Genomic DNA, 18,649 nt, shown 5'->3' with positions numbered 1-18,649 from the left:
ACATCTTGGCCATGCCTTTGGATCTTCGTATACCTATGATTTGGTGGGCCAGCCTTTACCCCCTCAACAGCTTATGATCTTGTAAAGTAGCTAAAGTAGCTGTAAAATTATGACAGCTGTCTATGTTGAGTCAGTGACATGTGTATCATTTCTAAACTTTGTAAATTATCTGTTATTCTAATGACAAAATCTCTGTTTGCACATTTCTGAGAAACAGATTTTGTGTGTCTGTATAAAACACCCAGTTTGTGAACAATCCTTCATCACTCCATAGTTTTTATATAATGCAAATTCCAACTTAATGAAGTTTCTGCATAAACCATATAAATAGATTACTACATTTCATGTATAAAAAGAATATTCATATCTTAAGATTTCACCTATTCTTTTCCTGAGTCTGTATCATACCTGATTTAATAAGGAACAAAAGCTCGTATGAGAAGTGTTTCTAATCCTGGAAGGTTTACATGGGACCTATTTTGAATATATTTTAATATATTATTAATATAGGGCTAAAACAGCACTAATTTGAGTCTATCTAAGACATGTCTGCACTATAACCAAGTCATAGTGAGGTACTGTCATGAGGACATGGCAGATTACAGCCTTTCAACCAGTTTGTGATACCCGAGGCTGACGATTAAGGATCATGGTCCTATCCACAACAGCTGGCATCTTTATATTAAACAGCAAGTGAGATGGATCAAAAGAAAAGGGGCTCCTGCTTTCAGATCTTAAACATTTCAAGGCACTGCTTTCTTTTGCTTCTTTGAGCAAAGGAGGAAAAATGATCAATCTTACCTTTGTAGGATTAGATATTCAAGTGGAACAAATGAAGCTAACTACCATGTACACATTGCCTTGACTTTCTGGGATATAAATGTATGTGTGAATGTGTGGGTGTGCTTGTGTGTGTGCATATCTGTCAATCTACTTAGCTAGAGAGCTGTCTATCCAAATACACACACACATGTGCATATGCACACACATAACACACTCCCAAGAACTTGGAAAATTGTTAGTCCATAGCTCCCAGAATCTCTCAGTGACCATGGTAGATGTGGTTGTTGTCTCTCAAAAATTACTTTTTTCAAAACTCAGATGCATGCATAGGAAAGGGGAGTCTGGTCTTTGGAGCTGGATCTCAGCGTTCAAAAAAAACCCTTCCTATTTACAGCTATGCAGGAATTTCTGCTTGCATTAGCAAATTTCACATTTCTTCCTCATAGCCATTCTTGAGATTTTTTTTTTTAAAAAAAAAAATTTGGCCTAAACTCCCAAAAATCCAAGCCAGTTTACCAGCTGTTGAAGGCCAAAACATCTGGGGACACATGGGCTGAGAAGCATTGCTCTACATGTCACCTTTGGGAATTGGCAGGGACCATTCCATGTGCTGAATGGAATGTCACCTGCACATTTTCCCAAGGACTGGCACGGATCCTCTAGTTTCCCTTCCTCACCACCACTAATAATGGAGAAATCTTTGAATCAGTTTTGTGGATCTCATTTTTCAGACCAATATCTGGTCTTTCTATTTTTTGTGTCACATTTCTTCAAATATCTACCTGCTGAGTTTGGGACTGTCCTCCCTGTGTGCTCCTTACCACAAGCACTTGATTACTCTAGAACAGTGGTTCTCAGCCTGGGTCCCCAGATGTTTTTGGCCTAAGACTCCCAGAAACCCCAGTCAGTTTACCAGCTGTTAGGATTTCTAGGAGTTGAAGGCCAAAAATATCTGGGGACCTCAGGTTGAGAACCACTAAGGAATATTTTTTTTTGGTTACCTAAGGTAGACAAGATTCATCCTGCCACAAGATACTTTGGTATGATCAGTGACTCCAGAATCCTTGAAACAGCATGTGGAGCTGCTTTTCTTCATGTCTTGGCAGCATTAACATCTGGATGCTGGATGCTGTACTGGAGAAGAGGAAGAAGAGCAATTTCTACAGGGTTCAGGGTTCTGTTTAGAAGGATAAATCTTAAATACTGGAGTAACACCCCCACATACAGATGTGTAGGTAGATATGTAGTTGTACAAGAGCCTAGGAAGTAGAAATTGACTTCATTTGAATGGAATGTTGAACATAGTGGTGTTACAATCTGTTCAGCAAAGAAGCATAACACACAAATGGTTGACCCACCTGCCTTTTTGCCTAGACAATTGGAATAGACTGGGTTGAATGATCTATCCATGTGCCTCCCCCCACCCTTGCTTCCCCTTCTTGCCCTTCTTCTACAGGGAAAGAGAGACAAACAGAACGTCAGTCTCCAATATAGATACTAATGAGGACACTTCCAGCTGAGCTTGCCCGCAAAGATGTAAACCTTGCTGCTGCTCTTTACAGAAGCTGTAAAGTGCTAATGGCAGATGGTTTCCGGGTTTTCAGTGCCTCATAAGAGTTACGGGGTGTGTGTGTGTGTGTGTATGCATAAAAAGATGGTTTCTTTTCTTTATTTTGGGAGTTGAAGGAGTTACTGTTTCCCCAACTCTCTACTTATCATGCATTTCATTAGAGCTTTTAAGTTCTGGGACCATTTTAAACCAGTTCTTTGATCAGATCACCTTGAAATTTGGCAAATGCCTTTATAGATTAATCTTGTCTTCATCTGTAATTCCAGCAACACAAGTTCTAGGCCTCAAAGGATCAGCTGAAATGTGTTATTCTGAAGTACCTTGGTGTGTGTGTGTGTGTCAGTTGTCTGTACCTGAGTGCTGTCTTCACAATGTTATTTTTTAATTTTTAAAAATACTAAGTGAAAATTGGCCAAATCTAGTGCAGTATGTGTCAAGGTGACTGACCACTACATAAGCATTATTATTTATATGTATGCATCAACATGCAAAAACCACTGTTTTGAATAAATATTACTTAAACTATGGCCCCATCTACACTGCCATATACAATTCCGATTATCTGATTTGAAATGGAATATATGGCAGTGTAGACTCATATAATTCAGTTCAAAGCAGATAATGTGGATTATCTGTTCTGTATTATAGCAATGTAGAATGTGCCATGAATGGTTTTCTTAATTTAGGTAGTGTTTTTAAGCGATTTGCAAAAATTCAACTGCTTGCAATGAAGATGTAATATTGTGTTCAGATTCTGGTTTATCTTCTGATTATTGTGCTGTTGCAGCTAAGCTCTTATGAATTTAGACATACTACTATTATGCACCAGAGGCTTAATATTATTTGTATACTTATTATCTGGCCTAATTGTTGTATTCCATATTATAGAATGAAAACTTCCTCTCCTAATTTCATTTCACTGAGCCAAGCACTTCCCCTGCCCTTTCCCACCAATACTTTCTTTAAACCATGCTACAATATATATACACTATTCAAGTGCTGTTGTTAACTACAGTCATCCAATTTAATTCTGATAATGTAGTTTTCATCCAGTACTTAATGGTGTATTGTAAATTGACAAGAGTGGAAGAAAACATGACATATGGAAATTCCAGTCTTTGCTTTGCTTGATATTGAAATTTGGCTTGCAGAGACTTCTGGTATGATTCAGCCCAAGAGCAGTTTTAAATATTTGTCCCTGATTTAAATAATGTTCCTTTCCATTTCTTTTGGAAGATATTTCTGAATAAAATTACACATTTTCAGCTTTGAACTGAAATATATGGCCGTGTGACCACAGATAACCCAGTTTAAAGCAGATATTATGGGATTTTCTGTCTTGATATTCTGGGTTATATGGTTGTGTGGAAGGGCCTGAGGACTCAAGAATTGACTCCTATTCTGTTTACTATTATTCAGCTATTCATATTTTATCTCTTGTGTATGTCTATTGGACTGTCACTGAGGACACGGCTTTTGAGATTATATATGCTAAAGATTTAGGTTCTGGCCAAAGAGATTTTCCTGGGAAAAGATGAGTTCAAATGGGATATTCAAGATGAATGTGCCCTTTTGACTTCAATTTCAGATGGCTGGTTTTCTTTTAGAGGTTTACTGGTCAGCTTTCTTTTTAATGTTAGAGAAATGACTCAGATTCATGTATGAGAATGACATATCGATGTATTCTTAAGTATTGACCAGCTGTATTTCCCACTTCTGAGTTTGAGATTTTGTTCTTAGCAGGGGATGAAAACACATTGGGTTACTAATCTACAAAGAAGCCTTGATTTGTGTTGTTTCTTTAAATGGAGGGTTGCCTGCTTTTCCCTATGAGAAACAGCTTTTCCTTTCATTGGATTCCTCGGTTGTTTCCTCTGTCTGTCACTAGGAAATTTACTGGAAAAAGGTTGAAGCCCAAAAGTGTCTATTTGTATTTATTTGGGCACATATGGAAATGCTGAACCTCGAGGAAAACATAGAGGAGAATGGCTTGCTGGCATTAACCTGCCTGGGGTTTTCCCCTCCCATCTCCTCCCTTCCCTTCTTTTCTTACTTTCTTGGTTTCAGCAACCCCTGGAAAGGAAAGACAGCCAAAACAGCTCTCAGCACAGTGTCTCCAGCCACCATAGCACACACACAGCGTCACCTGTCCACAGCACTCAGGTGCTTCCAGACTACCCTGCCACTGAAGCACCACCTGTGGACCAACCGGACAACACTGGACAGAAGAAGCCAGATCCATTCAAAATCTGGGCCCAGTCCAGGAGCATGTATGAAAGCCGACGTAAGTATCAGCCAATATACTTCTAATATAATAACATCTCTAGTGAATAGCATTGCTTTTGCTATTAGTTTCAAGAGCGTTGTCCTGGAACTGGGAAAGGAATAAATATGTAATTTGGTTTGATGATATGATGCATTGAGTGAATGAAGCTATATGTGCCTGGGAGTGGGCGGGATGGAGAAAGAGGATACTGAGGAGTTACAGAGATTGGCAAATTACACATAGTTGACATTAATTATTTTTACCAGTGGTGAAGGAGCTTTGATTGCGTACTACAATAAGCAGAGTTACAGCATAATTGGGAGAAGTGATAGTCGAGTATTTTCAGTACTAAGGATGCCCCCACTGTTCTGTGTTTATTCATTCATCCCTGTCTTTCTTTCTGTACAATCAGTTTCCAAGTGGGGATTTTAAAAGATGTTTCTGGTTTAAATCTTTTCTGAAGAGGTACTGTGGTTTGGCAACCCAGTCTATGCCTCTTCAGTTATTCCATTATATTATTATAGTCACTTCAAAAAACTGCCTGGTTATTAGAGATGTAAAGGTTTAAAACCAGCATTCATTCTATTTTCTCTAAATTTAAGAAAACACTCCATTTGCTAGTTGACCCAGATGCCGCCAAGCCATGCTTGTCTTATTATTATGTATTGTTCCAACGGTGCAGAGGCCAAATAGATAACAGTAAGCAGCTTGTATTTCTGTTTTAATAAATAATCTCTACTTATTCAGCAGGGTTTTGCTCTGTTCTAAAAATATAAACAAATGGGTTCCAATCAACCAATTTTCTACAAGTCGAATGAATACTGTTAGTTCTGTTAGAATTTTATTCTCAGAATTTATGACATTCTGAAGAATGAAAATAATTTAGAACTACAGGTAGTCCCTGGGTTACAGACATCCAACTTACAAATGACTCATCATTAAGAATGGAAGTGAAACAACAAGAAGTGAAAGATTGGGCGAAACGTCAGGAGAGAATACTTCAGAACATGGCCATACAGCCCCGGAATACATACAACAACCCAGTGAAAGATTGTTACAGAAAGTGAGATGAAATCTTCAGAACAGAGGCACAGACAGCAAAACAAACACAGCATGCATGTGTACACACACACACACACACACACACACATATTGTGTTACACTTAAAAGTGTACCTGTTCTGACTTACAAACAAATGCAACTATTTTGTTTGTAACTTGTTCATAGCTAGATTTGCCAGATAAAAGAATCAGTATACAAGGTATTCTATATACTCATGTATAAGTCTAAACATTTTAGTCAAGAAATCAAACTTCCCACCAAAAAAGAAAAACCTCTCATCTTCTCCATTGGTCAAAGTGACTTCTGTACAGGGTTGTTGTATGTTTTCGGGGCTGTATAGCCATGTTCTAGAAGTATTCTCTCCTGACGTTTCGCCCACATCTATGGCAGGCATCCTCAGAGGTTGTGAGGTATGGAGAGACTAAGCAAGGAAGGTTTATATATATCTGTGGGAAGTCCAGGAGAGAATACTTCTAGAACATGGCCACACAGCCCAGAAAACATACAACAACCCTGTGATCCTGGCCATGAAAGCCTTTGACAACACAAGTACCTGACCTTTTATCAAAAAGAAGGAATCATCTCCTTCTCTGAGTAAAGTGCTGGGGAAATGGTAGCAGCAACAGCCAGGAGTGCCTAGCCCCCTAAAGCGGCATTGGTGCTTTTGCCTCTCTCCAGAATAAGTCTTCACTTAATGCATGGATCACATCAAAATCCATAATTTCAGTCCCAAAACCTGCCCTCAGTTTATACATAAGTATATAAGGTATATCGCTGGGAATGAGGAAAGGGGAAAGAAAAAAAAAACTGGAAGCATTTGGCAACATCTTGTGTTTCAGCTTTTTCCTTGATATAATTAATTTCATTTTCAGCAACATGGCATGAATAATGCATACACAATCTTTTATCACATGCTCTTCTGCTTTTAAAGCTTGTTTTCACAAGAGACATGGAGATGCTTGCTATAACTTCATACCAACCCTAGTAATTTATTTTCAAACATTAGTACATTTAAATCCTAAGAATAGTAATATCTATTAATTTCCAATGGGAGGGAAGGAAACAAGTATACATATTAGGTTTTGATCTATTGGGTGCTAAAGGAATGGGAACCACAACCATAGGAATGAAAAGCTCGACATAGTCAGAACGAAAAAAAATGCTCTTTCATAGATCGTTACATTGCTGTGGCCTTGAAGACTTGCTCTTCTTTCCTGCTTTTCCTTCTGCTTCCTTTTCCTTGTGAGCTTTGTCTTTTCCATTTGTAACTTTGATGGAAAGGGCCAGCCCCTAATTTTTGTTTGATTGATGTTAGTTGCTTTGGGAGATGATACTTGTTTGCAGTGGGGAGTGTGCACAAAACTTGGTAGTGAGAAAATTCACAGCATAGAAATCTGAACAGAAATGTTTTCTATTAAATATTATGAATAGCAGTGTTAGTCCAATGTATTGTGTACTCTGGCTGTAGGGTCACTTGCAAAGGCTTTTGTCCGCTACTAGATTTTTGTTTCTCCTCCATCCCCCAACAGCATGCCTTCACTGTCATTGTCTATGACCCCCTGCAGCTATTCAGTATCAGATAAACAGTTAATTAGAAATTAGCTAATTAGTCATTAGGATTAGCTCAGCAGTATCCCCCCCCCCCAAAAAAAATTTGCCTTTTAGAAGTAATTGTCTTGGGGAAAATGCTGTAGGACACAGCGGCTTCTTTACCCACATACATGTATATGCTAAAGTTGTATATTTTTTAGTAGCAAAGGGGGAATATCTATATTTTACCTTAATTTGGATATCTGAAACACCACACATACTGTGTATAGGTTAACTTCATGCATAAATTGGGGGTAGGCTTTTGGGTCAAAATTATGGATTTTATTATGACCCATGGCTAAGTTGAAGGTCACGCTTTGGAGAGGAGACAGTGCCGGCACCATTTCATTCAAAAAGGCCCTTTGTCTCCCAGAGAAAATGACAATTTCTTTTTTGATAAAAGTTGAGGTACCCCTTTCTCTGAATAGAATAGCAAAAGGTGAAAGCTTAATCCAAAAAGCATCAGCAATCTTTTGCAGTGCCACTTCTGCTGTTTTTGTATAGTGCTTTCCCTCAAAGGAGTGCTGAGAGCATATGGGAGTCAGTACTTTTTTAGATTTCTCCAAGATTTATTAAGCTCTCACTTTTTGCCACTGTACTCCAGAAAGTGGATGAATCTTTTTTTTTAACATAGTAGTTACAGTAAAATACCTACTTTGACCTGGATTTTGGAGTTGATTTTTTAAATTAAAATTTCTAGATTGATAAATAAGTATATACAATAGATATTGGAAGCTAGGTAAAGATTTTTCCCTGACATTAAGTCTAGTCATGTCTGACTCTGGGGGTTGGTGCTCATCTTCATTTCTAAGCCGAAGAGCTAGCGTTGTCTATAGACACCTCCAAGGACATGTGGCCAGCATGACTGAATGGAGCTAGAGAACTTATTTCCCTTATATATCTTTTCTGTTAATTTTCCCCAACCCCCTTTCATTGTATTGGTTATAATAACACTTCTCTGTGCCTTCTTATTTTTGTCTGGCAAGCATACAATATCCTATAATGTCGGGCTCACTTCAAAGGACCAGTCTGAACGCAGATCAAAGATAGCTGCTCTCAAATTCAATCTTTATTGAAGAATACATGACTTTGGAAAAGTCGAGAATGACCTAATGTTTACATACATCTAATTTTATCACTTCTGATGCAACGTAATATCACACGCAAATATCATCATCAAACCCCACCTTCGGGATCACATTTCTACCATGATTTCTATTCCCACACACTACAGCAATTATAATTGTTTATACTTTCAACTCTGAGTTCCCAGGCTCATTTTATCTTCTCCTGCCAGGTGCTTGCAGGGTTGTTTTATGTTATGAAGTCAGATTCAGGGCTTGGAAATTCAGCCCTGGGATCTGGCTCCATGACATGGCGCCCTCGTTTTCTTCGTCCTCCTCTTCGGTTCTTCTTTCATCATAGTTCTGAAACAAATCAAACAATAACTCTATGTGTCCATTTTGTCCAAAGTCCCCATATACTTTTTCAGTAAGCTGCGATGGAATACTGGGTGTATTTTCCCTAAACTTTTTGGCAATGCCAACTGGAAAGTCACTTCATTGATAACACCCTGTATTCTGAATGGTCCAATATATTTGGGGCCCAGTTTTCTTGAAGGTAGCCCCAATTTGATGTTTTGGGTACTTAACCACACTAGATCTCCTTTATTTAATTTATCGCCTTCCACCCTTTTTCTGTCTGCGAACGCTTTATACTTTTTGTGTGCTTCCTTTAAGGATGCAGTCACTTGACTCCAGCATTCCATCATTTGCGCTTTCCATTTCCCTGCCTCTGTTTCCTCATTTTCTGTCCACCTTGGCAACTGGGGTAAAGGCTGTATTTCATACCCGTAAACTACTTCAAAGGGGGTTTTATTTGTTGCTGAATGTATAGTTGAATTAAAGGCTAGTTCCGCAAAAGCCAACCACCTAGACCAGTCATTTTGTCTCATGTTAGAGTACATTCGAAGGAACTGCCCAAGCGTTTGCTGAGTACGTTCTACCGCCCCGTTTGTCATGGGGTGAAAAGCAGAACTTAGACTCCTTTCTGCTCCTAGCATTTCCAAGAATTTTTCCCAAAATTTTGCTGTGAACTGTACTCCTCTGTCACTGACTACTCTACTGGGACATCCATGTAGTTTGTAAATATGATTTATGTACAATTCAGCTAGTTTCTCAGCCGATGGTAGTTTCGTCAGCGCTATAAAGTGGGCCTGTTTAGAAAACAGGTCTAATACTGTCCAAATATAACGATGTCCTTTGCTAACCGGCAGTTCTCCCACAAAGTCCATAGCTACACATTCCCAAGGTCTGGTAGGTTCCGCTACTGTTTGTAACAATCCCATAGGCTTCCCTCCTCCCGATTTATTTCTGGCACAATCATCACATTGAACAACATGATTCTTTATGTCCTTCCTCATTCCTGGCCACCAACAATGTTTTACTATTGCCTTTGTTGTTTTTGTAATTCCTGTATGACCAGCGCTCTGGTTGTTGTGAAAACGATGCAGAATCTTAATCCTTAATATTGCTGGGATATACAGTTTCTTGTTTACAAACCAAAATCCCCCCTTCTGTTCCCCCTTTTCTGCGTTGGACGCGATCCATTGATCTCCTTCATAAGACTGTTTCAGTTCATTTCCCCAGTTTTCTTCCCCGCCGAGTTCAACAAAAGCCGTGTCCTCCTTTTGGGTTTGTGCTCTTGTCCTGACAGCTAAGCCCCATTGTTTGTCAGAGAATATTGTCCCCTCTTTTGCTGTGGTTATGCCTTCGTGTTGAGGCATGCGTGAAAGAGCATCTGCCAAGACGTTCTGCTTCCCTTGAAAAAACTTTAATTGGAAATCGAATCTGCTGAAGTATTGCGCCCATCTAATTTGTTTGGGGGACAATTTTCTAGGAGACTTTAAATACTGTAGGTTCTTATGGTCAGACCAAATTTCAAATGGGATTCCGCTTCCTTCGAGGAAGTGTCGCCAGCATTCTAAGGCTTTTAATATGGCTAATGCCTCTTTTTCCCATATTGGCCAACTTTTTTCAGTTTCGCTGAACTTCCGTGACAAATATCCACAGGGTTTTAAGTTCCCATTTTGATCTTTTTGCAATAGTACTGCCCCATACGCACAGTCTGAGGCATCGCAATGGATTATGAAAGGGCTCCTGATATCGGGGTGTTTTAGGATGGGTCCTTCAGTGAAGCATTCTTTTAAGGTTTCGAATGCCTTTTGGCATTCTGGCGTCCAACTCAGTTTGGCGCCAGGAGCTTTCACTTTTGCTGTCTCCCCTTTCCCTTTTGTTTTTAAAAGTTCTGTAAGGGGTGCGGTTATTTGCGCGAAACCTTTTATGAAGGGTCTGTAAAAATTTGCAAACCCCAGAAATGATTGTAATTGCCTCCTTGTTTGAGGCACTCCCCATTCTTTCACATCTGCTACTTTAGCTGGATCCATAGCTAACCCTTCTGGAGATATCCGATACCCCAGAAAGTCAATTTGAGTTTTATTGAATTCACATTTGGACAGTTTTGCGTACAGCTTTGCTTCTCTTAGTCTCTGCAAAACTTCCCGGACCAATTTTACGTGCTTTTCCTTATCTTCAGTTACAATCAAGATATCATCAAGAAATATGAATACCCCTCTGTACAATAACGGGTGTAGTATTTCATTTATAAGCTGCATAAAGCAGCCGCCTCCGTTTTTTTACCCGAAAGGCAAAATTTCGTATTCAAAATGGCCGAATGCGCAGGAAAATGCAGTTTTCCAAGTATCCTCCGGTTTGATCCTTAATTTATGATACGCTTCAATTAAATCCAGTTTAGTAAATATGCTCCCTTTCTTCAATACGGTAATTAAATCCTTGACTAAGGGCATAGGGTATTTATTGTCCTTAGTAATTGCGTTTAAATTTCGATAATCAATGCACAATCTTAGGGAGTTGTCTTTCTTTCTCCTAAATAACACTGGGGCCCCGAGAGGAGAATTGGATGGCTTAATGAAGCCTCGCGCCAGGTTTTTATCAATGTATTTCCTCAATTCCTCCTTCTCCTGCACAGACATGGGATACACTTTTGGTTTGGGTAAGTTTGCTCCTGGGGTTATTTCAATTTCTACTTCTATATTCCTTTTGGGAGGCAATTTACTGGCCTCTTTCTGATTGAAAACATCCACAAAGTCTCTGTATTCAGGTGGCAATAGCTGTGGGTCTATTTCCCCTGCTTCATCTTCCTCGTCCTCCTCTTCTGCAATTTTGCTTATCTCCCATTGCATCTGCTGTTCTTTGAATGCTAGGCTTTTTCCTCTCCAATCTACTTCAGGATTTGCCTGTTCGAGCCATGGTATCCCTAATATTATGTGGTATGTGGCAATAGGGGCTATCACAAAGGATATTCTTCCTTCCCATTTGCCTATTTTACATGGGACCTCCCGTATTTCCTTTGTAGATACTTCCCCAGCAGCGACTGATCCATCTAGCTGCGAAAATGCAATTGGGGAGTCAAGCGCCATCTGCTGGCATTTCAGCGCTCCTGCTAACTCCGGGGTTATAATATTTCTAGAACACCCACAATCCACAAATGCCTTGCAGGTGGCCCGATTTTCTAGCCCTGAGAGGCAGATTGGCACTACTATCATGCGGTTGTCCCGACTCACCAGTTTTTCTGAAGATTCTGGGGCCTGCACCTCCTCTTCCGCGCGCCTCCCGGTTGCTGGCTTGGGCTTTGGGGCTTTTGGCGGCTCCCCCTTCCGGGCCCAGCATTCTGCTGCTCGATGGCCCGTCTTCCCACATACAAAGCATCCCGGTTTAGGTTTGTTGTCGTCTCCTCTGGAGGGAATCCCCGGCCTCCCTCCGGGTCTTTCCTGCTTCCTCGTTTCTCCTCGACCCCTCGCCACCGGTCTTTGCTGGCCGCTGCCGCTCCTGAAGCGCTTTACTTGGGCCAGGGTGGATTCGACGCGCCCCGCTAGTTGAATCCATCCCTGGAGCGTTTCGGGGTCGTCTCTGTGCGCTGCCCAGCTGAAAATCTCGGGGCGTAGTCCCTCTTTAAATAATTCCACTTTGGTCACTTCAGACCATTCTGGTACCCTTTCCGCGAGGTGAAGGAATTCCTCTGCGTACTCGGGCACTGTTTTGTCCCTCTGCTTTATTCCTTTCAGCTGGTCTCGAGCCCTCAATTGCTCTAGCCGGTCTCTGAACCGGTTTTCCAGTGCGGCGAGGAAGCGGGGCACTGACCTCAGGCATGGGTCGCGTCTGGCATGAAGCTGCACATACCAGCTGGCTGCTCCTCGCTTTAGTGTGTTGCCGATGGCTCGAACCCTGCTTGCCTCGGAGGGGAATGTGTGTGCATTGTCTTCCATGTATCCTCTGATGCTAATTAGAAAAAAGTTCAGTTCATCTGATTCCCCTCCGTATTCTAGTTTGAGATCTTCCCTTCTAGGCATCCATTCTGCAGCCCGTTGATGCTGTCTGGGAGGCATGGGGAAGGGTTGCATCAGGTTTCCTCGGGCGGCTCCTTGGAACACGCCGCGCCCCACTCCGGTGGTCATTCTGCGCGGCTCCCGAAAGTCTGCCGCCGCTGTCGGCTCTTCCGCCCATCCGCATACTGGCCTTGCTGTAGCCCCCTCATCTCGCCTTTCCTCGTCGTACGGCACATCCTCCTCCTCTTCCTGGATCTCCCGCTCCTCTCCGCCTTCGTCTGCCAATCCACTGGACCCGATCCCTGGCCCCAGTGGCCTTTCCACCCCGACGCCCATTCGGGGGGTTGGGAGCTCTGTTGGAGATGGCGGCCTCAGAGTTCCCAGGGCTCGCTGACGCTCCACTTCTCGCGCCATTCTGTCCCGGAACTCCAGCTCCCGCCAGTATTCCTCATCTCCCTCGTCCCTTGCCGCCACGGGACTCTGCGTTGACGCTCGCTGGCCCCTCTGGCTCCAATCTCCTTCTTTACTTGGTTCTCTCTCGGCGCCATATCGGCTGGGCTCCTTTTGGAGATTCTCTTCCAATAATGGCACCAATCTCCCCACGGTTTCCGACAGCCTGGATAAATTAGTTTCCAGGATGGATAACCGCAGGGCCACGGTCTCCGGCATACTTCCTCCAGATCCCCAACTGGTTTCTGCAGCCGCAGAGACGCCTCTTCCTCCCCTGGGAATTCTCTGGGTCACGCCGTTCGGCCTGGGGTACCCCGTAGAGGAAGCTACGGCTTGCAGCGTTTCTTCTCCCTTCGGCCGGGCCCCTTGCAAAGGCCTCTCTGCCCCATTTGGGCTTTGATCTCCTTCTTCACTCATTATCACTTCACTGCGAATTCCGCAGGAGGGTGAGAAATGGATTCTCGACTTTAATGTCGGGCTCACTTCAAAGGACCAGTCTGAACGCAGATCAAAGATAGCTGCTCTCAAATTCAATCTTTATTGAAGAATACATGACTTTGGAAAAGTCGAGAATGACCTAATGTTTACATACATCTAATTTTATCACTTCTGATGCAACGTAATATCACACGCAAATATCATCATCAAACCCCACCTTCGGGATCACATTTCTACCATGATTTCTATTCCCACACACTACAGCAATTATAATTGTTTATACTTTCAACTCTGAGTTCCCAGGCTCATTTTATCTTCTCCTGCCAGGTGCTTGCAGGGTTGTTTTATGTTATGAAGTCAGATTCAGGGCTTGGAAATTCAGCCCTGGGATCTGGCTCCATGACACTATAATATGTTTGTTCAGGGAAAAACACTTATTGATGCATGGGAGTAAATAAAGGTTGTCAATCTAGAAGTGTTAATCTCACTTGGAGCATGAAAAGACTCAGGGGGCTAATCCAGGACAAATCTTGAGCTTCTGGCTAAGCTACTGGAAAAAGTATGCTGCACTAAGTGGATAGAGCTTGGAAGAATTACTCTTTTTTACATAGTTACTCACCATGTTGGCTGGGAGACATTGGAATTTTGATCCCAAATAGTAACTTTTCAAAGTTCTGGCTCCTTGTCTAAACAAGGAGGACTTCTTGAGTTTTGAAGTCTCTGCTTTGGCTTAATGATCTGACTTGAAGGAGTACCTAATATATCAACAACAAAGGATACGCTACTTTAGAAAACTGTTTGTGAACCATCTGTGGGTACATCATTAGGCAATGGATCCTGTTCTCCATATGTATAATCTTTCGCTGCTAAAACTTTCAGCTGAAGACTTGATCAAGATTTAGCACTTTCTAGCAGAACTGGGCTTCTTCTCTCCCCTGCCACAAAAGTCCTCTGTATATCCTTCAATGGAACAGGCATTGATGTAAGGAACTGAATGAGAAACTAAAATAGGCAGAAGCATTCTTGAGCTGAACATATCTAAATCCGATGTGTTTCTTCTTTATACTAGAAATATTGATCAATGTAGGTATTCCACCCATAGTTATGAACTTCACTTCACTCCCTTCTGCTTTTAGGAAGCAGGACATTGTAGAACTGCAATGCTATGCCACTACAACTCTTTCAACATTCTTGTGAGAAAAGATAGAACATTTTAGGAAGGAAAGGGGATTCACTGAATTTAAAGATTCTGATTTTTGAAAACAGAATTGTAGTAATAATCTATAGACTGCTATCTATTTGTTTACATTTGTAAATTATATTATTAAAATTATATTCAATTCCACCTTTCTCCTGTTATAGGGACTCAAAGTGGCTAACCATGAATATAAAATAATGCCAACACTGGCCAACAGACATTTTGATGCCTCAAATGTTAGATCCGTTTCTGGGTATATTTGACCTGCCGACTACAAAAATGGCATCGGTTTCCCCTACCTATTCTAGTTTTTGAGATACAGAACATATGTTATATTCCAGTCTTTATCCCCTCACCCATAAAAATCATGATAACCATATCTAAGAAAATAGAGCTGATACAGTCTATCCAATGCAATTTTCTGAATCAGAGCCCCAAATAATCCCAGGAACAGGCCTAAAAACCAAGATGCCAGGAAAAATATTTTTTGGTTGGGCTGTGTAATTAAAAACAATACAGAGGGATTAAAATATAAATAGAACATTTAAAAGCAATTATAAATTTACTGTTACAATCATTAAACTTTAAAACATTGAAATGTAAAAGAAACTGTAAAATCCAAATCACACAGCATTTAAAAGCCTCATCCATTTGAAAACATTTGATGCTAGGGAAATGTTTTTACCTGCTGACAAAAGATGAGCAAGAATGGGGCCATCTTGGCCTTTCTAGGGAAGAAGTTCCAAAGCTCGAGAGTAGCCACTCAGCAAACGAAAGGGTGCTGAGACAGAGAGAAGGGTTTCTCCAGATGATCATATAGGGTTTACTGCCAGTGATGTTGAATACCAATTAACAAAACTACAAAGACAGCATCATGCAGCTTGAGGGATATCGTGGAGACATCATACATTGCAATTGCAACCAATGGTAACAGAGTGTGATAGCTGTCTCTATTATAATATGAATGGAAATATTGATTCTGAAAACACTTCCTTTCTTTGCTCATATGGTTAGTGAAGATATTTTCACAGTAGATGTTTACTACCTTTTCTTTACTGTGATAAATCTTATTTTCATTCTCAGCATTACAGAATGAACATGTTTTAAATATGTTTTACTTCATTTTAAACAGAATTATCCTTAGAATATATTCTCGGTTGGATTACTTCTTTCAGGATTCTCCACCCAGCAGTTCTGGGAGTTTTCTAAAACATCACTTATCAAAATTCTGAATATATCACATTAGAATGTATTAAGTGCTGCAAAATTATCACTAGCATGCTTAAACTGTATATTTTCAGTTTATTCCTTTCACATAAAAATTAGGGATAGATGATAAGAAATGGTCAAAATTTCTCAATCCAAGCATTCCTAGCTAACTGCCCAAAATCCCTAAAAATTAATTTGTGGCTCAAGCTTCAAAATCACGTAAGCCTTTCAGGCCACATTGTCACTGATCTTAAGAACAAACCTACAGAACCTATGTAGACAAATCATAAATGGCATCCCATTCATGATATTAATGTAAACACTCTAAAGGTACCAGGTTCTATCTGATCTTGGCAACTAATCAGGAAGACCACCAAAGACTATTAAGTGTTGTAGGCTATTTCAGAAGAAGTCAATTTTTGAGTTTAACTTGCCTAAGAACATACTATAAAATTCATGGAGTTACCATAAATTGGCAAGAAACAGACATTTCTTCATTTACAAACATTAGTTTCCCCAAAACTAAGCTTCAGTTCATCTGACAAACTGGACTGTTGCCTACCAGAGCTCTAGCAATAATAAGGTTGTTAGGTCTAAATTCAGTTCCTACTTCCATATAACGAAAGTCTATTGAAACAGTACTGAATGGTAAGTCAGCAACCACTGATTCAGTTGACTCACTCTAGTTAACGCTAGCAATTGGACACCACCGGCAACAGGACAAATATACATGATCCTTTGCTGCCTTAGCCTCCAAGCCAGTATTCAGTATGTCATTTAACAAAGTGCATCTTACAATATTAGGTTATCGAATGCAACATCTTTGTAAGCCACATGTATAAATACAATCTGTTCTGATGTTTGAAATCCATCTTGGCAATGGGGGATAGGCAGCTTTACTCTACAGAGGCAAATGACCGTATCCTCTTAAGGGTGAAGAGCACTGTCTGCATATGCCTTCCTTCTGGCAATCTTCCCAGTAACGACTTTCACTCGCAGTCCATCCTTTATTTAAGGCAGGGATACTGGCAATATCTTAATCCTGCAGAACGAAAATAGCACACTACTTTTTCCTTAAAGGACTAGGCAGGCTGCTGAAGCACTCCTACAGATTTCTCCCTTGTAAACATGAGCTGTTTCTAGTGAAGTAGTTGGTGTTGCAGGATTTCTCCCCAGACGGATTTCAGTTAACTTTCCAAACTCCCAATGTGATAAGCTATATAGTTGTTAAAAGAGAGTTTACTCTTTATAACCTAGTAGCACATGATTTTGTTCTGATGCTATGACCATCTATCTCTGCTCACCTCTCTAGTTGCCTTTCCTTTCAGTTTTTCTTCCCCTTGTCTCCAGAAAATACACAGCATAAACACAAAGAATAAAATCAGATGGTACAGCGAAACAGAAGCAGAACTTATCAGTACATTGCATCAACCTCAGAAAGTTATAAAATCATAGAATTAGAAAGTCCTTCAAAAGTCATTTAATCAAACCCCCTGCAGATGCATTACAGTTTCCTTGATAGGTGACCATTGGTTTAAACACTGCAATGTGAGGCAGTTCATTCTGTCACATTCTTTGCTTTGGGTCCTATGCCCAACATACAACAGATTTGCATCATTGACTATTTAAAATATATTTGAATTTGCAGTATTATATATTTAATATATTTGAAATATTTGACTATCTTATCGCCTCTTCTTCATCTCTAAGAGCTAAACAAGACACCTTCAGTCTTTTCTTGAAGGACTTGGTCTCCCAAATTTTCTCTGAACAAAACATAATTTTGGCATGCTACCTAAGGACTAACATAGAGGGAAAGAAAAATGCATTTTGCTGCATTTTTAAAAAGGCTGTGAATCAGGCAATTCTCCAGTGGACTAAAGTCAGGCAGAGGTAGGTTTCACACAATAGTAAGTAATCTATGAGGTTAACTGAACACTAATTCTTTTCAACTAATGACAGAATTTTCAATTGGCTCTGGAAAACAAGTAAGAGTTAATTTATGGCATTGTAAAATGGAATGAAATATATTTCATACAAAAGAATTTTTGTTGACATATTTTAACTACTTCTAGTTCCCGAGAGCTCTCCAAAGATGGGCAAACAGACACATACATACAGTGTTTATAGGAGACTAGTGTGGATGTAACTTAAGACATGATGACTCACGTCTGATTTATCAAACTAAACTTGTAAAAAAGTCATCTTTGGCATAACCATTGCTTGCAGTGTGAGGGACACACTAAATCTCAGGGATACCAATGCTTTCAATCATTTCATGTAATTTTGGTTCTTCTTCGGTAAGATATTAATGATGATTTTAGCTGATCTGAAGGCCTTATCTTTGTTGGAATAGTTTAATGTAATATTGAAGTCCAAGTTTAGCCAATGAAAACAATAATTTGAACTAATTAAAATCTTCCAATTAAAACAATACATTAGAAACAGTATAAAATCATTAAAAACAAGCACAAAATATAAAACATCCACCATAAAGGACCCTTTCCTTGCAAGTATTACACATTAAATGTCTGCTTGAACGAAAGGCTCTTTGCCTGGCAGCAAAAGAAAAGCAAGGAGGGTGCTGCCCCAGCTTTCTGAGGAAGGAAATTCTAGAGGATTTATATCCCCTTTGTCCATCCCCTTTCCCCACCAGGCAAACCTGTGATGATGGCAGGA

General features: G+C 40.3%; 1 protein-coding gene across 24 annotated transcripts in view; it reads left to right on the top strand.

Annotated features, from left to right (window-relative positions):
• magi1 (membrane associated guanylate kinase, WW and PDZ domain containing 1) overlaps positions 1 to 18,649 on the top strand; it is a 617,355-nt gene that overhangs the window by 543,444 nt on the left and 55,262 nt on the right. For all 24 annotated transcript variants that reach the window (XM_062973798.1, XM_062973809.1, XM_062973808.1 and 21 more), the window contains one exon: positions 4,421 to 4,637. In XM_062973798.1, the coding sequence (XP_062829868.1) occupies positions 4,421 to 4,637 (217 nt within the window). The remainder of the gene's footprint in view (positions 1 to 4,420; positions 4,638 to 18,649) is intronic.

Source organism: Anolis carolinensis, chromosome 2, assembly GCF_035594765.1.
Source record: "Anolis carolinensis isolate JA03-04 chromosome 2, rAnoCar3.1.pri, whole genome shotgun sequence".
Taxonomy (NCBI): Eukaryota; Metazoa; Chordata; class Lepidosauria; order Squamata; family Dactyloidae; genus Anolis; species Anolis carolinensis.
Note: the sequence above shows the minus strand (reverse complement) of the source record. Positions and strands in the feature narration are given on the sequence as shown.